Consider the following 25,643-nt stretch of genomic DNA (forward strand, 5'->3'; position numbering starts at 1 on the left):
TAAAAATATTTGCAGTATTAAGCCCAGAAGACTGATATTTTTATTCCAATACGCAAAGAAAAAATACAAGTGGGCCTAATGGGTAACGAGTCTATGGGTAATACACCGTGACCATAACAAGTGCCATGCGAATTGGTCACATGGCGTGGTTTGACAGTCAAAGCAGGAGCCCGTGCACCTCATCCACAATAAAAGCGGATGATTTTGGAAACTGAGAAAAGGTCAGGTCCGATATATTTGTCAGAATACTAGAAAAATTATTTTAAAATCTAATGGTTTTCCGGGTAAGTGAATCTATCAGTATTCCTGTGTAGTTCAGTCACTACTGCCGTCCACACTTTGCGCTTGCACCTCTAATTAGCACTACATCGCTCTACCAACACAGAACATATTGGGGATATATGTGGTAGGTATTGTATTGTCTTGAAATAGTATGATATTTATTCTTATATGGTTAAAGAAAATTTGCATTTTTTGTGAATTTACACGGGATAAAAACAAATATAATTATTCACTAGAACGTGAAAATAGTAAGAAGATTTTCAACAAGTGTTCAAGCAAAACAGAACACCCCCACAACTATCCAAAATGGTACGGCTCAATCGTTTGGGCTTCGCCGGGGTGGAAGAAGTTACAACACGCAATGGAGAGGGGGGTAGAAACTGGTGTCCTGCTTACTTCTGCTGTGTTTTTATTCGGATGAAAAAAATAGGACTGTGTGTCTGAACAAGCTTTAAGAAGACCTGCGACTGACGTGTGAACCCCTTCGCCTCGTATGTTATGATGGTAAGTACCTTACTGCCACATAGCTAGCTAAATGAGTAGTCAGTTAGTGATGCACTTGTTGCATTAGGTTACTGCCCCATCCACCCAGACACAGTTCCCAGGAAAATGTCTAACGTAACCACGGCTGGGAGTAAGAAGCATTATGAAAACTATTTTAAAGGTTCTCTCCCTTTGTGTATATCACTCATTAATTTGTATATCTAACTTGCTACTCAGAAACAGACGCAACTGGCTTACACTGTTACACTAAATAGCGTTAACTTATTAAACGACAGTTTGATAATTTAGAGGAAAAAAGGGGAACAGTGGAAATCTGGAAGTTTCAATACATATGGACTTTTACAGGCTGTGGTTCCTCTGTTCACCAAGTTTGTGAAAATTGTTTGTGAACCCTGATATAAATGTGCCTATCAGGACTCTGAGTCAAACCTAAGAAATGCATTGCTCCCCCACAACTGAAAAGCTGGATCACCCTATTGTTTTCAAGTGGGATGAGTGTAAATGGTATTCCCCTGTTTATCAAGAACCTCCCCCCACTCCCTCTAATTTTATTCCTTGGTGGTTTGAGCAGACAGTGAGGATCCCTGGCACTTCAGAGAGCTTGCACAGTGCAGAGGGGATGTTGTTTTTCCAGCAGCCAGCACTGTGCTTAGAAGCAGGGATTATAACAGTCTTGGACGGGAATTATGGCATACAGATGGCTGCTCTCATGTGATGCCAGGTTTCACCCTGGTCAGCAGTAAGGGGAATGTCTGAAGACGTCAGCCAGTGCTGTTTGGGCTGATAGTAAACTTGTTTTGCAGGTGGGACACAGTTAAGACTTTTTTGTATACTGATTGTATTCTCATTAGTAACTCAGTACTTCTTGCTTTACACCAGTTGTCACTGATATCCCAGACACATTGTGATGGAACATGACAGCGCTGATAACAGCTACTGCTTATTCTTTTAAGTAAAGTTAGGTTCGCTTTGTGTTATTGATAAATGTATTTGTTTTTTTGTAAATAAATTCCATTTGATAAGATTGACTTTAGGTTTTTATTTTGTTTGTTTGCTGCCTGTTGTTTTTTGTTTTACATTTTAATGTAAGGCTGAAAACTTGTATTGAGCTCTGTAGTAAACTTAGTTGCATTTTAACTAAGTATGGAAAAAAGTTGGCCAAGTTCAATGCAAGTAAAGCTGCAGATCCACATGCTAAAACAAACAAAAAAGAAAAAACACCCACAAGACCAAGACCATCCAAATTCCTGTGCAAAGCATTTTTTCCCCTTAGAAATCTGTTTCTGTTTTTCAGTCTATTGCTTCATGCATCAGTTGCTCATAAATTGATCACAAATGTCTGCAACCATTATATACATGGAGCTACTACTCTCTCATTGTGGGCACAAATGATGTTGAAGAAGAACTCGAAGACTCAATAAGTAGATAATGATTTTTAAAAATGATGTAGAAATTATTAATACATTGTCAGGGTGGAAAAAATACTTGGGTCTGTTGAGTTCTTGTATAATTTTACTAGAGTTTTAGAGAAAATATACTATATAGTTTGACTCTTGTCACAAACAAGTCAGATGTTCACACTACTGGAATTTCAGGTTTTTTAAATGTCTGTTTGCACTGACACCTAGATGTGAGTGAGGATGTGTTTGAACATGTCCATAAATCTTATTTGTTAAGACATATCTTTTGCCCTGTGAGCCACGAACATTCCCTTTTTGTAATTCCCATAATGTTTCGTGCACTGGCAACACCTTCATAATGTTTGATGTAATGTTTTTATTTTCTTATGATTTATCTCAGTCCTGTTATGTCAGGTTTTTTTAAGTATCTGTTAACATCCTTTTCCACAGTGAGAATACTGATCTCCTGAAGAGCTAGGTGTAAAAAGACACAGAGAAACAGCAGTTTGCTTGACCAAGAATCTCTTACCGTGTTTTGGTTTGGTTTTGGATATTTTCTATTTTTTTTACTTGAATGAGATTGGCACAAGAGCAGGCTGCTTCAGTTACAAATCTTTTTTTGTCCCCTGTATTCTTTGTTTTACTGGTTTACTGGTTATCGTCCAGAGCAGGATTTAAGAGATTTAGAGTCGGCGTGCAGCAGTAATTAACCTGATTAATTGATTCTGAGACGTTAATCAGATGAGCCTTGTACCAGTTGGGGCTTTGGTTCAGCATAGCGGGGCAAGTTTTATGTGAGCCTTGCTTTTATGTGTCCCCCTCCACCATCACCATTTGTTTTAGCATGTGGAAGATTCTGCAAAAATGCAATTCCTTTTTATAATGTTGTGTCTCCCTACAGTACAAAATAGAAAAGGAATGCACAAGGATAATCTGATTGATTATTCCCAGTTAATGACTATTATTAGGATTACAGTATGATAAGCTCATTTCATTTGCCCAACTATTTCCCTGTTTTTCATTTATACACTGTGGTGTTGTTTGCTACTGATGCGGGTCGGGATTCTTTTTAAGGCAGACCAACTTATGTCATTCATTTGAGTCATGTATTTGATTAATGTTTTGGATATTATCCCTCTGGCAGATAATTGTGATGGGAAAACATTTGTCCTCTAACCCCTCAGAAGGGGCGATCCATGCAGAGTTAATCTTGGTTGTGGGTTAATGGGAGACATCCGTGTATTTATGTCTGGGTATGGGAGTGTTTTTACTATAATGGACAGTATGCTAATGCAATATCAATGCTAAACACCCTTAAATGGAGGTGCTCTAAGTATTTAATTTATGAATCGTATCTTACACAGGAGTTAATAATCTGTTTTTAAATTCCATTCTGCTGTCTTCATAATTCACATTGAACTGTTGTTGGGTCATGTTTTTTAATTACTTTGCTTATCTCACTCTGATGTCATCTATCTTTTTAGATACAATATGGACAAGCTGCCCTGGGACAGATAAAAAGTGAAGGATAGAGAAAGCAAGAGAAGACTGAAGCAGTTCAACAGAGAGAGTACTTATCACAGACAGACAGAAGACATTATGTCCACCTCGGTAAAGCAAGAGAGGACTATTTGTGTTCTCCTCCCCAACAAAGACCAGCTGGACATCGCTGTCGGGGTGAGTGTTTAATATGTCTCTTGTTGTCCTCTTGAGTACCACCAAGAGGTCTTAACAGATGGTCAAAGTTCTGTTTATCACTACAATATTGTGGCTGCACCACACAGTTTTTGCACATTGTGAATGCATACTGAATACAGGCTTTTTTTTTTTTGTCTTTTCACCTGCTCCAGCCAAAGTCCACGGGGCAGGATGTTTTTAATCGCGTCACAGAGCTTCTAGGAATTAAAGAGCTTCACTTCTTTGGTCTCACAGTTGTGAGGGGTAAGTTCATTTGTCGTTGACCCTTCAGCCTCTGAACCTGAAAGGACTGTTCACTCTAGAGTACACAGCAATATGGTCAGAAGACTAAAAATACAGTACGAAGCTCATGCACTTACCACATTTCAGCTGTCAGGCTGCAAACAAGAGCATCATGTTTGGATTATGACAGCGATTTACAGCAGGGCTTTGCAGTGCCACCCTTGTGGTGTCACTTGTTTGTGTAATATTGGGCAAAATGTTTTCTGCCAAAAGGCTTTTTCACTAAAACCAAAAAAAAAACATTCTACCCTGCCAGTCTGCATAATTGAATGGTGTAATCCACTTACTTTCTGTTTCATTGTGTTCCTGTTCTCTGTCTCTGTACAAATACGTCGAAATGCCTTGGTAATCTTGTGTGGCTCACCACTTGAACAAGCAGCCTTTTGTTTTTGTGGTGTTGGTTCAGCGATCACTTAGGCCTGGATTCCTGCAATATTAACTTCATTAAGCCTGGAATGCACCCTTGCATTCCTCCTCTTCACTGAGGGGAGGGATGGATTGATGATGGGAAGAGGAGGGCGGGAGTGGAGGTAAAAGAGATTGGGGTGGGGGGGGCTTGTCATGACACAGGCCGTCTTACTCAATTCTTACTCAGAGGTCTCAATGAAGGATGAGAGGTGAAGATGTTGGAATGAGTCAGAGACAAGCTGACAGGAGAGATGGATGGTTAAAGGAACGAGTTGTGAAACAGCTTGTTGAGCACGATTGGGATTGTAGAAAGTTGAAACAAAAAGAGATAAGGTGAATCTAAAAGAACATGCTCATGTCATGACTCACAGGACCACGTTGAGAGAGATACAACATCCTCGTTCTGAACACAAGTTGCAAATTGCTTTTTAGGCCCTTTATTGAAATATCAATCAAATTAGTTTTTTTTTAATTAATCAACAATAACATTGGTCAAATTCAGGAATTGCAGGATAGATAATGATAAAATATCAAGATTATTAACATTAGCATTGTTGTCATTAGCTTCCTTGTAGCCTCGTTCACAAAGAACAAGGGTTTTTTTCTTTTACCCTAATGAATCCCATTGTTGGGCAAATTTTACGCTTGGTCGCATTATTGTTTTGTTTGCTTGCTAACTGTCTGCTTGCTTCCTGCTTGTTCTTCTCTATCCCAGACAATGAACACATATTTTTGGATATGGAGGAGAAACTGACTAAGTACTTTCCTAAGGAATGGAGGCAAGATTCAGGAAAGGTAAGACTGCCTGCTGCGAAGGGCAGCAAATTTTGATCCTGTAAATTAGAAGCATTTTTTTTGTGACCCACTCTCCAAACTGCTATACTTGTCAGTTAATTGGGAGGCACAGTTCAGTGGCCTACATGCCACAACTTTTCATTTAGCATGACAAAAAGATGCTAACACACACGGGCCTACTCTGACACATCTTTTTCTTCATACAGGCATTACAGAAGAGACCTTTGCCTCTAGTACTCTGCCTCAAAGTGCAGTACTATGTAGAGAATGGTAGACTCCTTTGGTATGTTCCCCTCTATAAACATATTCCTCAACATTGTACAAGCTTGCTTTTTATTTTATTGCTGATGAACTTGTCTTTTTTTCGTCTTTGTCCTCCTTTCTGACATCTTTTCGTGCCCCATCTTCCTACCCTTATTTTTTTGTGTGTGTGTCCGGTACCAGTGAACGAAAGGCACGACATCTATACTACTCTGATTTGCGCGAGCGTGTGCTTCGCTCTGAGTGTCGTCAGCAAGAGGAGGTGTACTTCCAGCTGGCAGGCTACGCCTTGCAGGCTGACCTCGGTGACCACCCGCCACCCAGAGAGTATACAGAGATCACCCCTTACTTTGAACCCAAGGATTACTTCCCCCCTTGGGTAAGTGTTAGCATGTGGCAGCAGAATTTAAAAAACATAGATTTTAACATTTTATATTTCGAGGTTATGTTATAATTTGCGCCTAATACATGTATGTGCCTTCTTCCCTCTGTAGATTGTAGCTAAGCGTGGAGTGAACTACCTCCTCTGCCATGGGCCCAAAGTGCATCAGGAGCTGTGGGGCATGTCTACCCGCGATGCCACCCTGCTCTTCATCAGGGAGTCATGTCGACTGGAGGATGTTCCTGTCACGTTTTACAGACTGCAAAAGGTCATGAATCAGTTTAGCGTTTCAGTTTCATCAAATTAAACCAGTTGCTTGATTTGAGTTTTCGTAGCTCACACCATACTGCAGGGTGTGTTTATGTGCATAATGGGTTTATATCATTAAAATAATACTGATTATTTAGGCTGGTTGGTAAAGGAATTTCATTTTTTTTATCTGTGGCATATTTCTTTCCAACACAAACACAATTAGTTTGGCTTCATTTGAGCTGTGACAAATAACAAATAACTCTGGGGCAGTTATGTAACCCTGTATCTATTCCAGTTTATTATCCTCCCAATTGGAAACCCACTCATCTACAGAGGGATATTTTGAAGATTGGCCCACCCGTTGCGCAATGTGTCATTCCTTTAAATTTGTTGTTAGCAGCAGCTCAGTGTGTTTCCCGGTGAACTAAGAGCTTAGCTGTGGAAGAACTATCTTATCTTGACCTGCTCAGATGCCTCTCTGACATCTCATCATTCATTTGTCCAGGACAAAAAGGAGGAGAGAGGAACAGCATTGCTCGGTCTGACCCTGCGAGGAATGCAGGTTTATCAGGTACGTGCATGTGTGAGTGTGTTTTTAATGCTTAGTAGGTACGTCAACTCGTACGTACACAAGAAGGAATCTGCGTTTGCTCAAAGATTCAGTCTTTGTATCTGTAGTCCTATAAAACCTCTGACTAGACGAGTGAGGAATGTGTGGGATTGCCACCAACAGCAGTGCATGAGGAGATAGGAGCCGTCTGCCTTGCCCATCAGTTGTTTGATCTGTCCATCAGGGGCCATCTGGGGGGGATTAGGGCTCCAGGCCTGGCTGATTAAAGAGCCAACAGACCGTGAGATACCTCGAGAAGCCCTTAGTCTCTTTGCCAAGACCAGATGGATCCTGTGAACAAAAAGACAGTTGATTATTGATCACTAATTTTACAGTGTATCCCGAAATCTGTTTTGCTTTTTTCAAATGCAAAAGATCATAAGCATTTGAGCTACTTCTTTTAATTGTGTATGTGTGTGTGTGTGTGTGTTGTGTATTCATAGGAGGTGAACAACATTCGACAGCTGCTGTATGACTTCCCCTGGTCAAACGTAGGACGTCTCACCTTCCTGGTATGCCCACTGCCAATCTTCATTTACCATTAAGAATAGTTGTAGTCGTTGTAATTATTTAATGAGCATTATCTTTGCTCACTATGTGTATTATGTTGTCCTGTTCAGGGTAAGAAATTCGAGATCCAGCCAGATGGCTTGCCATCAGCTAGGAAGTTGGTTTACTACACTGGGTCATCGTTCCGCTCACGCCACCTCCTGCTGCACCTGAGCAGCAGCCATCGCCTCTACCTCAGCCTCCAGCCTGCCCTCAAACACCTACGCCAGCTGGAGGAGAGCGAAGGTAGGGGAGGGAGGACTGAATACATGGACAAGATTAGTATCAGTGATAATTACACTTTGGCTTGGTGCCACTTGTAGTCAGCAGAGCACTCAGGCAGCAACTGTAAGTTGCATTGTTAAAGAAAAGCCAGTTTTTCTTGCACAGAAAAATCAAAAGGGTTTGAAGTACAATTGTTATATAATATTTTGTATTCCTCTTCTACATTTGGAAAAACATAGCATATTAATCCTGAGTTGTCTATTCTTCCTTGTAGAGAAGAAGCGTTACAGAGAGTCGTACATCAGCGATGACTTGGACTTAGACCCCCAGGGCAGCGAGAGCAGCCCGGGTCTGTCTCGACACTCGACCAGCAGCTCTGGAATCGAAGCCGACGCCCGCCAACACAGCATCTCCACAGAGATGGCCTCTATGGACGAGGAAGGTCAACGGCAAGGAGAAAAGTGTTTTAGTTCAGCAGCCAGCCGTGGCAGCTCCTGTACCTCTGGGTTTGATGCAGACAGCAAGGCTCGAATAGAAGATGAGGGATGGCAGGAAGACGGTGAGAGGATTTTTGGATTGAAATTTTTGCACAGGATATTTTATCCATCTCTCTGCATGTTTTTGCAAAGTAAACTGATGCTTTGTTTGTTGAATGAAATAGTTGACTAGATGTGAAAGCAGCTCTGTGCTGTGCTGTGCTGACCTTACGTTTAACTTTACAAATTTCTTTTTGGGAGTGATGATCGACTGATGATTTGAGAGGTTAACAATATTACTGTTCTCATCACCTGCCTTCACCCTTACCCTTAACTGTACATGGTGGTAAAATAAACCACAAAATTGTAGAATAGGGATGTTGATGATTAATATATGAATATATGTATTGGACTTAGACCCTCAGTGTTATTTGTGCGTCCCTGGGACATCAGGTATTTTCAGCAGTTCTATACATTATACAGAGTCTGCTCTGTTTGACACAGTGCATTAACAAATTACAAACTATGCAAAACATGTCGCTTAATAAAGATAATGTAATGTCTTTATTCCACATTTTTATGCGTCACCTGATTTGTATCTGCGTTCTTGTAGTAGCCACCACCTTGAGATCTAGTACACACTGTGTCTTTTTTTTTTTTTGTTCATTGTTCTCTAAATGCATATATGTTAGCTCTTTTCATCCTTTTAATAATCGCATTTCTAAAACTTTTTTCTTTAGAGATCAAGACCAATGTTGGAGCTCCAAAGGAGGTTCTTGTGGATGATCCTGATGAAATGTTCCAGCTTGCTGATCTCCTTGAAGGGGTGTCAGTGGATTGTGCAGAACTCTCCTTAGACTCTCATTCATCAGGTGTGAATCAGGATTTTATATAAACTATATTTTATTTGTAATCATCACACCAGTGAAAACAAAATTGTTTGTACTCTGAAATGCTGTTTGTTTACCTCTTTTTCAAACTCTTGTGGGCTCTACAGACAACAAAGGGTCTCCCCCAGACAATGATGAAGAGCTTGGAAAATTGCGCAACAAAGAAATGTTAAAACAGGTTGGTCATATATCTTCTTTTTCTTACCTTCATTTTCTTCACTTCCATTGGATTCATGTGTATTTTCTTACCTTTTATCTTTACCTCCTGTCTCTATTCAAGCTTCTGAAATCTAGGGCACATGTGTGCGTGGATCGGCACAGCCACAGTCTAGATGATGTTCGTCTGTTCCCCCCTCCAGCACCCCTGGGGACAACACTGCCGCCTGATTCCTCTCACAGCTACACCTTTGGGCTCCCAGATGTCTCAACAAACCCTAAGACCCCTGTTGATCACAGTTATTACCCCCTTTTGCTCTGCCAGGCCAAACCTTCATTTTATGGCCGCAGGTCAACCAACAGCCTCTCCCTGGACATGTTAGGCGATGAACAGTTCCTGGAATTCATACTTTGAATACGTCAAGTGCTGATGTCCACCAGTGCGCCTGTTCTCATCCTTCATTTAGGGCACAACTTGACTCATAGGTCGCCAACACATGAATGTCTGTGTTTTCTGTGTGGTGATGATGACGACACTGAGGGATGCGTATGCTTCAAAAAGCACAGAGACGTTACTGAAAGTGCCCCCTCATTCCTCTTAGAAAAGCTGTGGACTAGAAATCTCATTTCAGTCAGTGAACAGAGCATATTTATTAATGTTGTATATTATGTACACACTACTTGCACTATTTTATTACATTTTATCTTCTTTGAGCAAAAATATTTCTAATCAGTTTTATTGTATTTTGTAAATGTCACGCTGTTAAAAACTCTGAAATGTCTGAGTAGGTTCATGTTGAGGGCATAAAATTTGACTTCAAAATTTGATTTTGAAATTTTAAGGCAATGCAGCCATGTGCTACATTTCACTTTCATAAGATGGGACTTACTTTCCTTTAGCCTTTCTTTTTTTTTTTTTTTTAACATAAACGCTTACATTTCCTTGTATCTCCAGAAGCCATGGTGCTAAAGTTTGTGTTCTGATCTTCCTTTGTCCTCTTTTTTTTTTAAATCATATTTTATAATGTACTCTATTTTTGTATAGTGTGCTCTGTCATGCATTTCCTATTAGTCTGCCACAGCAATGTAGCTGCTGGTGTGGAAAATTGAACCTCTTTACAGCTGGTAATGCATTCATCCAAAGCTTCCCCATTCTATACTCCCGCTTTTGTAATTACAGCAGAAAAGTATTATTTGTAAAGCACTATTTCTGTAACCAGCAAGTGTCTAATGAATCTGCAGTATTTTTGTATTATATAACCCCCAAACAAAGAGCCTTTGTCAGTTTTTTCCTGACATTATTTTCAGTTTTGTAAATGACACTTGGTATGCTAAAGAACTTATGTTTTTAACCAGTTTGAGGTCACTGGAAAAGAATATCAGTCCTTTAATTACAGAAAAACTTCTACACAATACCAATAATGTATGAATAACTGACAGTGTTAAATCACAATACTGAACAATTCATTTTTATCTAAAGCACTGTTTTTATCATAGTGAAAATAAATCCTTAATACCGCTGAATGAAACCAGTTGTTTGGTAATTTCGTGTTTAAATTTTAAATCTGCTCTATGGATGTGGAACAGACTGTATGATGTGGAAGTGTGAGCAGTATTCCTTAACCGACTTGCCCACCTCTCGCGAGAGTTTGGGATTACGATTGCGGAAGTTTACATTCTGTTCGGTAAAACGTGTCGCTCATGGCAGTGGTGAGAAGAGCCGGTTGTGGAGTAACTAACTCGCTTGTTTCCGACCCTGAAGCCTTCCTTTAAAATGTTTTCTGTTTTAATTAACGCGGTCTTGTCCAGCTCTCCTGACTATGACCGTTTGTTTGAGTCTCTGTCCTGGCCGAGTGAGTCGTGGCCGGGGACGGAGCGGTTGGAAGCTCTGACAGCCTTCGTTGAAGGGCTCGGACCGCTTTTGGCAGACTCGGACACGACTCCGTCTGCATGTGCGAAAAGACGACGCATTCAAGATAAAATTGAGTCGGTTATTTGGACGCAGTGTCTGCCTCTCTTCTCCAGAATATCAGCGGAAGCCGGCGAAGGCGTGCGGTGCAGGGACAGTACAGCAGCTGCCTGTCGACTTGTGAGTGTCTGTGTCCCGCTGTGTGACGATGCCGTGCCGGGGCGCGTGGCTCTGTCCGTCCTGCCCTCGCTCCAGCTGTCAGAGGAGGAGCTCGCCGGTCCGGGACGGCTCAGCGTGGAGGTTGCAAGTGAGGTCATGGCTGCTCTCATGCCTTCTCTGTCAGCGGATGAACAGCTCACACTCACCACCCTGTCAGCCGCCTTGTCCTGCATCAAAACACTACCTGATGCATTGGTCTCCAAAATCACAGTCAGGCTTCTCTTGACTCTCTTGAACTGCTGCAGCGGTGCGAGGTTAAAAAGCATCCTCAAGATGATCCTGGATGATCTGTGCAGCTGGCACTGCACTGACAGCACACCTGTGGTCACAGAGAGAGCGCTGTTATGTTTGACCGCCATGTCAGACCACCTGCTGATACCTAACGACCACTCCTCCTCCTCCTCCTCCTGTGAGCCTGATCCTCGTCTGTCCCTCCAGTTTTGGAGGATGGTTCAGGATGGACTGACGCACCGAGACAGCGTGTCACGGAAGAGGGCGCTGTACCTGCTGAAAAGGTGTGTGGCCCTGTCAGAGGACGAGCAGCTGGACTGTCCACTCTGTCCATCAGGAGAAGGTAAAATGCACAGACACTGTGCCAACTTTAAGTTCACTCATGTCTGTTGTTTTGTTGGTTTGTTTTCTTACTGTTCTTGAAATTGTTGCAGACGAGACACTGTTCAAATGGGACCCCAACAGGAGCAAGTTGCTTAGAGAGTTCTGGGAGGATTATGCGCTTGTGATGGAGACTCTGGAGGAAAACCAGGTAGACAAATGGTTGGATTACCACAACCAGTTCAGCAGACGGCTTCATGGTACAGCTTTGTAACATTGCTTCTCTCTTCTTTCTCCGCAGGTTCATGTTGTTCGGCCAGTTCTAAACAGAATAGACACATTGATCCAAACAACAGTGAATGATAGTCAAGGTAACATTGGAACTGGGTAAAGTAAGAAGTTACTTCTGTATGTTTTTTTATACAAATGTGTGACATTAAAATAAGCAAAATAAGTACTTGGGAAATTATATAAAGTCATCCAAAAGCAAACTTTTTATTCACTTGAAAAGACAATAATGATACAAAAGTAACTCACTATAAAAAAAAAACATGAAGCTCCAGCCTGGTAGTTTGTGCCTGCTCTCTTAGTCAGTTCTCTGTCTGTGCTGTAGCTTCAGGCCAAGGCCTCTTCCACCCCTCGTGGCTGCTGTGTGTGTACCAGCGGATGTTCCACAGTGAGAATAAATCCTTAATGAGAGAGGGAGTGTGTCATCTGCTTGAGCTGCAGGTCCTCCAGCAGCCAGCCTTTGCTCTGGCCTTTTCTCAGGTACAGGCACAGACACAAGTTCTCTGATCTGATATAGGCTTATTTGTTCAATTTCACAGAAATCATCAAGTTAAATTTGTGCATTAGAGTTTTCTCTTCTTTTGTTTCCCAGTTTATCGTTGGCCCTTTTATGGATGTTCTGTCTGAAACTTCACTCTTCCAGAGGTGAGGATCACTGCAGGGAATACTATGTTATTATTAAGAGTTTTTTTTTTTTTTAACCCACCTTCTGTCCATGTGTAGGTCAGCTGGGCAGAGTGTAGGAGATTGTCCTGAGCTCGGGGCTAAGCTCCAAGTCTTCATGACCACCTTCTTCAGTAGTCTACCATCAGAGCATAGAGGTACAGAAAAACAGACATGTTAACAAAGCTCTGACTCACTTCTCATGGCTTTGAAGCTTGTCTGTCTCTGACTGTTGTGTTTGCTCTGTAGGTTGTGTGTTGCTGCAGCTGATTCAGCAGCTGGGCTCTAAGCACTGGTGTGCTGTACCCCTCCTCTTCCTCTCCCAGGCTCTATCCAAACTTCCCCCAAGTCCACAGCTGGGGATCGAAGGACTCACAGCTCTAAGGTACCTCATCGTGTTTACAGTTAGACAGACTGCTGCTAGCAGTGTGCTTGTAGCTGGTAATGCTTGATATGGATGCTGGTTTGGTCTGCGGTGTGTTACAGGGAGGTGCTGCGCTGCACCATGATCACTCATCAGGTTTTGTTGAGAGGAGCTGCCCAGTGCTTCCTGCTGAATAGCGCCCTCTGTCTCACAGACATGGTAAAAGACAAATAATGCTACCAATTTAATATGACAGCTTTCACACACAGCTCGAAAGGTCAGGAGTTGTAATATCGAATTGTTTTATTTTTTTTTTTCAGAGTGCAGTGACCCTAGATGATGTCTTTAGTTTCCTGATGCATTTCCGTGCAGACGAGTCACTGTGTAGAGGGACGCAGATCTGGAATCAGGTACAGTGCATCACATGCATATGAAGGAACACTCATCCTAACACGTGTTAAAGTGGCACATTAGTGAAGTTTTGTGGTCGACTCATTGCTGCCCTACGTGTCCGTGACACAACTGCAGTTGTGTTCCTGGCTATCAGACAACGAAGGCAGTTTCAAGCCCAGGATCATGGATGGTGATTCCACCGGTGCTGCCACAAAGAAAGAAACCGTAAGAGGCTACGTTCAAGGCGAGATACACGCTTATCTTCGAGTCCCAGCTAGCACGGGTAAGTCTGAAGTGAGGCAAGTGAATAATTCCATCTGCAGACATGATTATTCTTCAGGTTTTTACAGTCAATTTTCTCACTTTCCAGGTCAGACTGAGAGGCTACCTGACTCTAAAGAGGCTGATAAGTTGGCCAGGGCTGTTCTGCTGTGTGTGGACATGGAGAAGAGTCAACCTGGCGAAGATATCACTAACACTCTGGAGTCATTACTGTCTCCTCTGCTGGACACCTTGAGCAGAGTCAGCACCAATATCTACTTGCCTCTCCGTAAGAGTGACAAGAGCCTGCAGCTTGTGCTCCGACTGTTCCAGCTCGGTGAACCACCAAGTTGTCAACAAGCCGGAGCGGAGCAAGGTGTGTAATGAAATTCTGATCATTGAATGACTTATTATAATTTTGGCGTGAGAACATTGTAATTTGTTATTAATTCTTCTAACTTTCTCAGGGACCATCAGTCACTTACATACGTATAGAAAAAAGTAAAAATTGACGGTATTACAATTTTCAAGTTAACAACAATTTTCACACACTCCCGACCCACTCAGGAGAGTGTGACATTCACCTCTTCTCACTCTGTTTTTCACAGGCGATAGCGTGATGGTTGCCATGGAGAAGCTCATTTTGAAGCTTGTAGATCCAATCCAGGAGTTTATCTTGAGGAAGCTGTGTGGGGACCTGCAGGAGGTAAACAGCAAGTCGAGCAAGTCACCGTCACTCCAATTAGCACAGAGGCCCCTTGTGGCTAGCTCTGACGTGTACATGTGCTTTGTTTTTTTTTTTTAACAGCTATTTGATGTGGAGAGGTCAGAGCTGTATCTGAGCGTCCTGAGGCAGCTGGTGGTCATGTACAGTTCTACACCACAGCACCATAGTAAAATTCAGCAGAGTAATTTCCCTAAACTCGTCAAGCACAGCCTCAAAGTCTTGCAAGAACCAAGCCAGCAGGTACAAAACTAAATATTCAAACCCCAGTCATCAGACAGGAATTTCAGGAATCGGTCTGGTTGCTTGATTGTTTAACACTGATTGTTTTTCCATCGGCAGGTCCCCTCTGTGGCAAATCAGGTGGCTAGAGCAGTTGCTATGGCATCCCTAGCCACAGTTTGTGGTCTTGTGGAGCAGGACGTAATTGACATTCGATCAGAGACTATTTCTGCCCTGAAAGCGCTGAATGACTTCTTCTACAGTTCACTCTCACCTTCCTCACAAAGTCAATCATCTCTGGGAAACTTTAATAAACGCCTCTTGAAACCACAGACAGGAGACTGGTCAAGGTTAGTGGAAGCCTTTTATTTCAGTTATTGCACGTTATTACAGGTGTCGATTCAGGAGACCTCTGCCTGGAAAATAATATTCAGAATATATTGTCTCAAAGTGCCAGGCTGGGAATTATGGATAAGCATTTTTCTTTGTTTGGTAGTGAACTAGGAGTGCAGGACTGGGGACGTATCGCTGCCAACTTTATGCGGGACCAGTGGCTTTGTCTAAGCTTCCTCATTAAGGCATTTGGGATTCCTGAGGTTTCCAGAGCACCAGACACTCTGAAGGCTGCTCTGAGCTGCAGTGTGGAGGCCCTGGCACTGCTGCCCAGTGACCTGGTGCTGCCTGTGCTCACCTTTATGGAGACAGTGCTGCCGCAAGTGAGTCTTAAGTCAACTTAGGTCAAATTTAAGCAACTGAAATGAGGTGTTTAAGTGTAACAAGGAGTTTCCTACAGTTATAATATAAAGAATTTATTACAAAAACTAAAGTAATATCTGATAATGTGTCCCTGATGAAATGTTTGGTTTGGTGATGTTTTGATCTCAGTTGCTACTCGAAGAGGAGGCGCTCTGTGTGGAAGCTGTGACTCTAAGCTGGGAGCTGGTGCAGGGACTGAGCACTAATGCCCATGACTTCTGGCCGGCCCTGAAAGGCTTCATCTCCATGGCCTTCCACCCTAAACTGCTCGAGCTGACACACACTAAGGCTCGGAAATTTATGGCCACATTGAAACAGGTGACTGAAATCAGACTGGTTGACTTGTGAAGGTACCAGTTTGTTCTTTCAACATGCATGGTCTGTAATATGTATACAAATGTGGTGTGGTGTTGTGCGATTGATTTAGACTGCGGCCGAGCTGACTGAGCTGTCTCAGTCAAAGAGCGGAGTGTTCGGAGTGCTGCTTCAACACTGCTGTCAGACATGGCTGCCCACAGACCGAGGCTGCGCCGCCCAGGCTGACGCAGTGTTTTCTAGCGTTTCCAGCCACATTGACATACTCGCTGACGCTTGTATCTATGGACCAGTTTTCAGAAGAGACCAACGGTAACTCTTAACTGCATTTTTTTTTTTTAGATTTGCTTAGATTTAATTGTCTCTCATTTTAACTGTTTTTATCTCGCTCTTTCACAGGCTCATTCAGGATGTCCAGACATATGTGGAGCAACTCGGTGAAGAGTGTGTCGGTGAAGTTGCTGTTACAAGGTGAGCTGCAGTCCTCTTTGTTGTCATTTCTGAGATCGCTTTCCTTTATGTCTGTGATTTAAAAGACTGCCACTAGAGGTCTCTCTTACTGTGCAGATGCTTTCACCGTTGAACTACTGCTTTTATTTTTCCAGTGATAACAGGGATGATCAGTTTCCCCGCACATGTGTACTGGGTTTCCTCAGCCGCCTTGATTCCTCTAATCTGCAGCATGAAAGAGTGATAGAAGAACTAGTTATATCTTTGTTGAAAAAGGTAGGTCTGGGCTGGTTTATACAGTTGAAATGAGTGTCACGATATTAGTAACTAGTATGAATTTTGCAGATGTTTACAAGTTCACATATAAAATAAGGTAATTTATGCTCAAATCTTCAAACAGAACTGTATGATCAGATATCACAACATCCTATACAGTTACTTTAGATCACATTGAAATTTAAGATCCGTTTTAAGGAGCTGTGTTTCATGTATCTTGACTTTTGATTTCAGCAGAAAGTAGTTCACAGGCATGTTGGTCATAATATTTCATATTGCAACTTCAGAAAACATCTCAACCTCAGCTTAGAAGAGCAAAGGGAAAGACCAGGCCGTGATGTTTGTTCTTTTTTGGATATGGCAATTTTTCATACATTTCATTAAGATGATATGTTTAGCGTCAGTTTCAGCTAATTTAACAACACTTAAGACCATTTTCCATCTTCCACTTCATCCCTCCAGGATAATGACATATCAAAGTCAAAAGTTCGTTATTACAGCAACTCCCTACAACATCGCATCAAAAACAGAGTCTGGCAAACACTGCTGCTCTTGCTGCCCAAACTCCGAGAGGTAAGATGGTTACTCCTACACTGAGAATCACACAGGAAATAACCACTCAGAATGTAACTCTGTGTGTGTGTGTGTGTGTGTGTGCACAGGAGTTTGTTTCAACTTTGCTGAACCGTGTGTATGAAGCTGGATTCTGCAGTAACCAGGCCTCAGTCAAATACCTGATCGAATGGACGATGATTCTGATCCTCATTCGTTATCCACAACACATGGATAGCTTTTGGGCCTGCTTCAACATGGTGAGCTCCCTCAGTGGACACCCATCTACCACAAAATACTGTATTATGAGTGAAATAGTGAAATAGTGAAATTATTGACCAGTTTCTGTGTTTTCTGTACAGGATCACGAAAAGACCAAGACAAGCGTCTGCACTTTCCTGTCAGTCCTGGTACATTTCAATGTCATCATTCCCAATCTTAAGGATAAGGTAAAACCTAAAGTGTTTTTTTTTCACTGCTCAAACAGCATTCGTCTTGCATCACCTCTCCGTATCTACAGCATCTTTCTCCCTGTGCGTTTAAGATGGTGCAGTTGCGCAAAGCGCTGGACATCATCCTGCAGTGGTGTTTCAACCATAACTTCAGCGTGCGCCTGTATGCCTTACTGGCCCTGAAAAGGGTGTGGAGCTTGGCAGAAGTCCAGGCAGAAGAATGGGTGGATGGTTTGGGAGGGCTGTCCACTGTGATCAAGGCCTGTTTGAACCAGGCTGAGGCCATGCAAAGCACTGGGTGAGCACATGCCCACATCCAGTCATTGAAGAAAAAGATTATTTTAGCATGCTAATGTATTCATATCCTGTCTCACCCTCTAGGAATGCCAACAAAAACTGGATAAGGATTCAGGAACACTTCTTCTTTGGTGCCTTTCACCCTATCAGAGATTACAGTGTGGAGGTGTGCTGGTGTATTTTTGCATTTTTATATGGGAAGTCTGGCAACTAATTAGATTTTCTGATATCTAATACAACACAATGTATAGTAACATAGTTGTTTTTTCTCTCCCAGACCATATTCTATACTTTTCCCAGTCTGTCAGAGTTGGCTGATGATGAGTGGATTCCACCTTGGAAGTTTGAGAAACTGTCATGTTTCTCTGAAAGTCCATCTTTTCCTTTGAAAAATCCTGCTCCTGACCTGAGTCAGCTCCAGCCAGGAGACTGGATCCAGCAAGACAGAAGTACAGTAGCACCAATCACAAGGAGTGGGAGCACTTGATATATTATGCAGTATTACCTGTGATCTGTGATTGAGCGGCCATGGTGTTGTATCACCCAGGTGAGCAGGACAAGGAGGAGCGCTGGGCCGAGGTGCAGAAGAAGATCACTCCCTGGAGGTTGGGGATCCAGGAGCAGGAGCCTGAACTTCAGTTGGTTCCTCCACAAAGGGCTGCTCGACTGGGCAAACTGCACGGCACCCTGCTGGTGGTAGCCTCACTCATAGACAAACCCACCAATTTAGGAGGTCAGGAGCAGCACAACAAAATACCTTACTTTTCATCATACTTTTAAATGTTGGTGAATTTCTCCTTAATTTATGTAACATTGCGAAGAACTATCACATCTGGCTTTTGTTTGGTTTCACAATCATGAAGTGGGCACAGGGCTCTAATGCAGCTGCCACTGAAACCAATCACTTGCACCCTCTTATCAGTTCAGACAGAGAATGTGCAGCTTTCATCGCAGACAGCATTTTATGTCCTCTGCAAGCATATCAAATGATAAGAGGCTAAATCAATCTGAATTTGTTTATAGAGGAAAAGACCCATTTTCAAAACCAATATTGAAACTGCATGAGGTAATCAAGAACATTAGCTTGGTCGTTCTGTAAATGTTTTACTTCGTCCGCTCAATGGCCATTAAAGGTGCAGCTTTTTACATTTGTCTGTGCCCCTGATGATGGACTGGCAGCCATTTTATGCCGAGTCATCACTGCCACAGACGACTCAGGACTAAAATAGTCATCTTAACACCTGAGAACCTGTAATAATCACTTGATGGAAAAACTATATAAAGCATATTGACTGTTCACATTTAGATATATGACGCTTTTAGGCTTTCTCCTCATTTGTTTATTGTCGTTCTAGGTCTGTGCAGGACATGTGAGATATTTGGTGCCAGCGCTCTGGTTCTGGACAGCCTCCGCCACGTCAGTGACAAACACTTTCAGTCCCTGAGTGTCTCATCTGAGTTATGGCTTCCTCTGTTAGAGGTAAATTGCATAAAACGATGCCACATTCCACCCCAGTGATCACGATGTCTGCCCCGTCTTTATAATGACTGTTCTTAGCGGGCTAGTGAACTGAGAAATGTGTGATTTGACCTGGTTAGCTTAGGGTTAAAATGATCTCAGTCATAATCAACGTCGAGCAGGCAGCAGCCAGAACAGCTGGAAGCCAAAGCCAATGCAGCTGTAATTTGTAGTTCTCCTAATGGCTTTCTGTTCCACTGTGACCAAGAAAAATTGTCAAGAGAACTGTAAACACCTTTCTTGCAATTACAAAGAAAATAGTTTTAAATGGTGTTATGGTTTTGCTAACTAAATGCATTTACTCTTAAATGTGCCTCAGTTTTAAGATTTCAGCCTCTAGCATAGTAACTGCTGAGATGGAAAGGGGCAGGAAACCAAAACTCAAGTTTCAAAAATGAATCTAAATCCTCAATTTAAGCTCTAGGATTTACAAGACTTTGCAGATGTGTTGTATTTATCGTCGACCCTTCATAAATGTATAAACTCATTGTTTTGTTTTATTGTTTGAATTATTTTTTGAAACGAGAACTTTGTGTACATTATCTCTAAAATCATGAAATGTATCTGTCCATCAGGTGAAGCCTGTGGAGCTCACTGACTTCCTGCAGCTAAAGAAGAGTGAGGGGTACTGTATTGTTGGAGTGGAGCAGACAGCCAACAGTCAGAGTCTCCAGGACTATCAGTTCCCTGAGAAGACCCTGTTACTTCTGGGGTATGACGGCATTAAACATTGTCTTACTATTAATGAAACTGCATTGTTTTTCTGCTCGTAGAGTCACCTTCATACAACCAGTAGTGCATAAATGCAACCAAGCCTCTGTTTTCCCATGCCCTTGTGACTCTCACACAGATAAAGGTGTGAGCTGACGGGGCTATTTAATGTTATCTCACCGGTTTAGTGTGTTTCCCCCTGCGGGACCTGCTCCTCTCCTCTCCTTCATGTACCTGTCGGGGCATGCTGGGCTGTAATTGGCTCTCCCTGAGGACAAGAGCACAGAAAATAAATTACACAAACCAATATCAGCAGTGTGATGACAGCAGCACAAAAAAAAAACCTTACCCTTCATCTAGTGCAGTTCATGATGCTGCCCTGTGGCTTCCATCAGTGGTCAAGGCGACTCACAAAAAAAATCCTTTTCTTCAGCCATTTGTAGCTACTCAGAAATAAAACATAACTGCAATCATAAGCCTGTGCAGTTTCCAGCAGTGGCCGTATGATTCACTAAATGCGTACTGCAGATGTGCAGCTGGCCTGGCAGAGAGGGAGAGATTAATATTTATCACGCCTGTGTAAGTGTCCTGTTTTATTTTGCCCTGTTCAGTCACAAAGGTGCGAGCAGCCCCGTTAGCTCAGACACCCCATGTGTGATCTGAATCTTGAGGGCTTTCGCAGCTGTGCACGGGCAACATGGCCCGGCTCTAATCACTCATCAGGTGGCTATTATCTCAGCCAGTTGCACTCAAGATAAATGTAGCTCATCAAATCGCTCTTTCTTGCCGTGTGGCACCCGCTGTGGACTCACTGAAAGCCAAACTCATTACCTCTTTATGTTTGCTTTGCATGGCCCATATTGCTGGAGCTCAGTACATGCTCAGTTGATTACAGTTTGAATTGCTCTTGGACTTACGCTCGGGAGTCATGTGTATAAAAAGCTTATTCCTCATAATTATAAAGACTTGAGAAAATAAAGGAATAAGTTGGCCGCTCATGACAAGGGCTCTTAAATGAAATCAACTGGATAGCATCATTAAGCCAAATGAAAGCTGAAATTAAAAATACCCAAATACCAAAAATGGGGATTGTTCTGTATAATACACATCCGGGTATGACTGATACAGCAGTTCTGCAGATGCCCTATATTATATATTGGACAGTCAGTGCAGACTTCTTTTTTTGCCATCTTAAATACATTTTCTGCGATTCTTTTTTTTTCCGAATTAATTTTGTCATTTAATTTAGAAAATGCACTTGTGTATCCAAATGTCCCCTGCTACTGAAAATACACTGTGAGTAACCTTCTGTTGAGGTCAGTCTTGATTTCACTGAAGCTCATTTGAGTCCTCTGTTGATTTGAATTGTTCCTCCTGATAAGAATGAACTGTTTTGGATAAACACTGAATCCTTTCCGTAGCAGGAACCTTAATGGTCAAATATAAAGGAATAGTGGAACATTTTTTGGAGAATATTATTTTTTGCTTTTATTTGCAATAAAGCAAATAAATGTCTTTGCCAAAATGTAACACTATTTCGTTAAAGATATTGAAAATCAGAACCAAATGGCTATCAGTAGCTTAATGAACTTACTTTCCTCTTGCTCTTCTTATAGCAATGAACGGGAAGGCATTCCTGCCAACTTGCTCCAGATGTTGGATGTTTGTGTTGAGATCCCTCAGCAAGGGGTCATCCGCTCCCTCAACGTGCACGTGAGCGCTGCCCTGCTGATTTGGGAATATACGAGGCAGCATCTCACCTCTGGTTCAGCCGAAGTCAACTCAAAGCTCAGCTGAGGAAGAAACCGGCAGCGCAGCCCTACGGACGGGACATCTGACCTCTAGATGTTGACCATATTCACTCATCTCCAGTAGCAGGCGTGAAAAGCGTCTTAGGGGAATTTCAAATTAAAATGTCAACTTCAGCCTCTGGACGTGAGGAGGAAGGGCCTTAAAGATTTTCATATTCTTTCTGGATAAGAGTCTGTCCTTTCAGGTTTTAACGTGGTCAGCAGTCATCAGCACTGTTCTTGTGCTTTAATGAGAGTCGTGAATAGAGATCAGTCCTGGTTATTACATCTAAATATTCCACTGGGCATGCTGTTATATTCATTTAGAGAGTCTGTGTGTCTGTAACAGCAGCATAAATAGAATTTTTTTGTGAGCAACTAGTATTTGCCTCTTAGCACCAGGACTAAACTATAATGTCCAAATACAGCAAACTAATATACAAAATATATTGATGCTGCTTTTGTTAATAGGCCTAATTTTTTATTGCAGTTTGTGGTTTTAAATTGTAAACTGTCTTTTTTTGATACAAATGAATTAATAAAACTTTGATATTATTCTGTTTTATGTACATATGTTTTGACTGATTGTGGTTGGAGGCTGCATCAACAGAGTGAGCAACGAAAGGGTTAAAAAATAAGGTACACTATGTGTTCATGCGTCCTCCTTCCTCCCTTTGTAAAAAGTCAAGGAGTCGGTTCACCTGGAGACCAGATGGGGAGCAGATGGAGTCCATTCGATCACACTCATTTCTTTTTCCGTCAGGTCACCGTTTTACGCGGCTCATCATGTGAGGACAGCGGATTTGAGGGGGACATGGAAGACCTGGGCGGCTCCTGGTCGGAGCTCGGGTCGCCTTTGCAGGCAGCAGAAGCGGCCAACGCGAGCTGGACTCGGGGAGCGGGACTCGTGCTGTCCGGGCGGACACGGCTGTTCCTGGAGATCCTCATGGTGCTGATGTGTGTGGGAGCTGTGACAGGTACGGAATTACCTGTTGACAATTTCATTTATTTTCTAAAGCAATAGGAAAACTTAAAAACTTTTCCATACTCTTATTCTCTTACGCGGAACACAGTCTCTCTGTCTTCATCATTTGTTCTAGCACCTCTATAATATCTAAATGATAAACATCGACGATTTCAGCGTTTATGAGTAACAAATAAACAAATAAATAAATAAAGGAAAATTCTTCGTTATTCTTCAGATTTCAGACCTATATTTTGAGAGGTCTTTGATGATCTTGGCCAGTAATAATGTTTTACTTGTGCTTTATGAATCAGTAATAATCAACTAAAAAGAATACCATAAGAACCATAAGTAATGAGCAGAAGTCAGCTGTTGAATTTTTAAAATGTAATTTTTCAGTGCTTTGAGCAGGATCAACCAAATTCCATTCATCTGTACTGTTTTTTGTGGTGGCAGAAATACCAGATTTCAACATCTGAACAAATAAATCCATAATTACCTGCACTGAGTCTTGGATAAACAGACCCTTTACACCTAGGTCAGCATTCTGCACTGCTGTGTAGCATAAGATCAGCATCTTTTTTTAGCTTGTCTCCCTCCTATTTAGATCAAATATAGATTGTCCACAATTTTACAATTTCAGTTATTAAATCACAGATTTATGAATGAGTAGATATTTGTCTCTATTGCTGTGTTACAAATGGAAAAGATGGTCTCGAATACTGCCTGTCTGACCTCCGTGTCACTGTGTGTTTGTGTTTTGTTTTTTGTTTTTGTTTGTGTATTTACGTATATAGGTAATATTCTAGTCATTGTTATTGTGGCTGCAAACAAGACTTTCCACTCTGTGACGTCAGTGCTGATCATGAACCTGGCCATCAGTGACCTCCTGGTGGGCGTCGGAGTCATGCCTTTTGTTGCTCTATCCATCATGAACCGTGGATGGGTGGACTGCACTGTACGTCACCTAAGTCCACTTCTGTAAAATGCTTTACAGTCATGTAACATCACAGCATCAGCGTCTGACATGATCTGAAGCTGTACTACTTTCCCTTGACCCATGTGTGCATGTGATGATGTTGTCTTTCTCCTGTCTGACAGGACCTCTGTTCGTACGTGGGTTACACCTCCTCTGTGTATTGCACAGCTTCTGTACTGACACTAGCTGCTATTGCTCTTGACCGCTACCACTCCATCATGGATTGCCTGCGTTATAGCTCTCGCTGCACCCTGTGGAGGACCTGTGCTGTGGTCCTCTGGATCTGGTTGCAGGCTCTGGCCACCAGTTGCCCTCCCCTGCTGGGTTGGAGCTCCATCAGTTTTGTGGATCCCATGTACAGCTGTGCAGTCAACTGGGCCAGCAGCCCTAGCTACACAGCTTTCATGGCTGCCCTCTCCTACCTCATACCTGCAGTGGTCATCCTCTTCTGCTACGTGAACATTGTCAAGGTGGCACGCAGCCACGCCAGGAGGATTCATACATTGGAGGACTCTGTCCAGCGAAGCAGGAATCCAAATTCTGCCTTCGCTCCTGGTGATTCACCTCACCAGCACTGTGGGAGTCTCCACAGCCCCTCCAGACTGATCTATCACTTAAGTGGACAGTTTGTGTCTGAGGTCTGTAGAGAAGAAGGAAATGATATCGGACATGCTCTTCCTAATTCTGCTCCAGAGCAGAGTAACCCTACGCCCAGACGTTTGTTCTCCTCCCAGCCACCCTTGCAGAACTCCCAGCAGCACCATAACCACCACGGAGTGGTGCGTCTCTTCCTGGTCATATCAGCTTTCTTCTTCTGCTGGACACCTTACATAGGCGTGGCTCTTGTCCAGGCCACAGAAACTGCGATTTCAGGCCAAACCAGCCTCGTCCCATCCTTTGCTGTTACCTTTTCGTACTGGTTGGTGTTGCTGAACTCTGACATCAACCCTCTTCTGTACGCTCTGCTTAGCAAGCGTTTCCAGGGTGCTCTTCAGGGACTGAGGCAAAAAATTAGAGCGCGCCTGGGGAGTGTGGTGGGCAGAGGAGGAGAGGCCAGGGCCGAAGGAGATGATGGCAAGACCAGCGACCCCTGCACTCTGAACACCACCAATCCTGGTCCACCTTCCAGCTCTGAGAGTTCAGCCTGTGATGACTCCAAGTATTCTGCATCAATTTTTACTGTCAGCGCTGACTTCAAGCATCATTCTGAGGCGCATCTATGCAAAGTGTGTCACCCTGAAAGTGTCTCCTCGTCTTCAGTGTGGCCAGATGCAGGTGGTGACAGGAGGGTGGACTGCTTGCAGGTTCCCTCTCGGCCACAGGAGGGCAGCAGATTGCCTTTCTCTGCTCTGACCAAGGAGCGACAGGCTACTTTTTTCTACGGACAGATAACAGTCAGAGTGGAGCATGATGTTTGTTAATTGTTCTTCTGCAGCATTTCATTATCATTTTCATTATTGGTTAACCTATTATTTTATTAATTAACTGATGGTCCATTAAATGACAGGAAATAGTCCAAAAAAATGTCCATCAGAATACCCCAAAGCCCAAATTAAATAAAACAGCAGATGTCCACATTTGAGAAGCTGGTATCAGTGATATTTTTGGTATTTTTGCTCAAGAAAATAGCTTAAATGATTAATAAAGTAATTGATTATTTTAATAATTACATTACATAATTACATTCACTATTTTTATTTATAAAAATACAGAAAATGCTCATTACAGTTTCCCAGAGCTGAACTTGACATATTCAAATGTCTTGCTTTTTCTGAGCAGTACTTCCAAATTATTCAGTTTACTATCACACAAGACAA

At 42.5% G+C, this 25,643-nt stretch overlaps 3 protein-coding genes across 6 annotated transcripts; all 3 read left to right on the top strand.

Moving 5' to 3' along the window:
• The first annotated feature begins 648 nt into the window (after positions 1 to 648).
• Positions 649 to 10,693, top strand: zgc:172136 (uncharacterized protein LOC566376 homolog). Of its 3 annotated transcripts, none has more exons than XM_041050687.1 (14): positions 649 to 786; positions 3,671 to 3,863; positions 4,037 to 4,127; positions 5,290 to 5,369; positions 5,576 to 5,652; positions 5,814 to 6,009; positions 6,125 to 6,280; positions 6,770 to 6,835; positions 7,318 to 7,386; positions 7,495 to 7,669; positions 7,923 to 8,207; positions 8,865 to 8,996; positions 9,122 to 9,192; positions 9,295 to 10,693. In XM_041050687.1, the coding sequence occupies exons 2-14, from the start codon at positions 3,786 to 3,788 to the stop codon at positions 9,583 to 9,585; spliced, it is 1,767 nt and encodes a 588-aa protein (XP_040906621.1). In that variant the 5' UTR covers positions 649 to 786; positions 3,671 to 3,785; the 3' UTR covers positions 9,586 to 10,693. The 3 variants fall into 3 exon arrangements, with proteins under 3 accessions (XP_040906621.1, XP_040906620.1, XP_040906622.1); XM_041050686.1 differs by lacking the exon at positions 649 to 786 and adding an exon at positions 1,409 to 1,589; XM_041050688.1 differs by lacking the exon at positions 649 to 786 and adding an exon at positions 1,409 to 1,589 and having other exon boundaries at positions 9,122 to 9,183.
• A 175-nt stretch (positions 10,694 to 10,868) lies between these two features.
• On the top strand, positions 10,869 to 22,400 carry tarbp1 (TAR (HIV-1) RNA binding protein 1). Of its 2 annotated transcripts, XM_041050713.1 has the most exons (29): positions 10,869 to 11,872; positions 11,964 to 12,061; positions 12,152 to 12,221; positions 12,464 to 12,618; positions 12,731 to 12,783; positions 12,862 to 12,959; positions 13,051 to 13,186; positions 13,288 to 13,384; positions 13,486 to 13,575; positions 13,694 to 13,841; positions 13,929 to 14,195; positions 14,428 to 14,525; positions 14,628 to 14,786; positions 14,886 to 15,115; positions 15,262 to 15,481; positions 15,651 to 15,839; positions 15,949 to 16,148; positions 16,236 to 16,307; positions 16,442 to 16,562; positions 17,025 to 17,135; positions 17,225 to 17,374; positions 17,477 to 17,563; positions 17,659 to 17,864; positions 17,948 to 18,029; positions 18,141 to 18,312; positions 18,411 to 18,596; positions 19,219 to 19,343; positions 19,958 to 20,094; positions 21,710 to 22,400. In XM_041050713.1, exons 1-29 carry the CDS (start codon positions 10,945 to 10,947, stop codon positions 21,888 to 21,890), a joined length of 4,866 nt encoding a protein of 1,621 aa, XP_040906647.1. In that variant the 5' UTR covers positions 10,869 to 10,944; the 3' UTR covers positions 21,891 to 22,400. The 2 variants fall into 2 exon arrangements, with proteins under 2 accessions (XP_040906647.1, XP_040906646.1); XM_041050712.1 differs by having other exon boundaries at positions 13,694 to 14,195.
• A 49-nt stretch (positions 22,401 to 22,449) lies between these two features.
• On the top strand, positions 22,450 to 25,409 carry LOC121190109 (5-hydroxytryptamine receptor 1D). Its single transcript, XM_041050695.1, has 4 exons — positions 22,450 to 22,522; positions 22,647 to 22,860; positions 23,645 to 23,805; positions 23,949 to 25,409. Exons 2-4 carry the CDS (start codon positions 22,698 to 22,700, stop codon positions 25,245 to 25,247), a joined length of 1,623 nt encoding a protein of 540 aa, XP_040906629.1. The 5' UTR covers positions 22,450 to 22,522; positions 22,647 to 22,697; the 3' UTR covers positions 25,248 to 25,409.
• Positions 25,410 to 25,643: the final 234 nt, after the last annotated feature.

The sequence above is a fragment of the Toxotes jaculatrix genome, chromosome 11, assembly GCF_017976425.1.
Source record: "Toxotes jaculatrix isolate fToxJac2 chromosome 11, fToxJac2.pri, whole genome shotgun sequence".
In the NCBI taxonomy this organism is placed as follows: Eukaryota; Metazoa; Chordata; class Actinopteri; family Toxotidae; genus Toxotes; species Toxotes jaculatrix.

What these genes read in the sequence shown, in the direction of transcription:
- zgc:172136 (XM_041050687.1), top strand. Translation starts at nt 3,786, where the DNA reads ATGTCCACCTCGGTAAAGCAAGAGAGGACTATTTGTGTTCTCCTCCCC. An exon ending in TAGGACGTCTCACCTTCCTG is followed by an intron (nt 7,387 to 7,494) that starts GTATGCCCACTG and finishes TGTCCTGTTCAG; the next exon opens with GGTAAGAAATTCGAGATCCA. An exon ending in ACAAAGAAATGTTAAAACAG is followed by an intron (nt 9,193 to 9,294) that starts GTTGGTCATATA and finishes TCTCTATTCAAG; the next exon opens with CTTCTGAAATCTAGGGCACA.
- tarbp1 (XM_041050712.1), top strand. Translation starts at nt 10,945, where the DNA reads ATGTTTTCTGTTTTAATTAACGCGGTCTTGTCCAGCTCTCCTGACTAT. An exon ending in TTATGGCCACATTGAAACAG is followed by an intron (nt 15,840 to 15,948) that starts GTGACTGAAATC and finishes CGATTGATTTAG; the next exon opens with ACTGCGGCCGAGCTGACTGA. An exon ending in TCAGAGATTACAGTGTGGAG is followed by an intron (nt 18,030 to 18,140) that starts GTGTGCTGGTGT and finishes TTTCTCTCCCAG; the next exon opens with ACCATATTCTATACTTTTCC.
- LOC121190109 (XM_041050695.1), top strand. Translation starts at nt 22,698, where the DNA reads ATGGAAGACCTGGGCGGCTCCTGGTCGGAGCTCGGGTCGCCTTTGCAG. An exon ending in GTGTGTGGGAGCTGTGACAG is followed by an intron (nt 22,861 to 23,644) that starts GTACGGAATTAC and finishes TTACGTATATAG; the next exon opens with GTAATATTCTAGTCATTGTT. An exon ending in GTGGATGGGTGGACTGCACT is followed by an intron (nt 23,806 to 23,948) that starts GTACGTCACCTA and finishes CCTGTCTGACAG; the next exon opens with GACCTCTGTTCGTACGTGGG.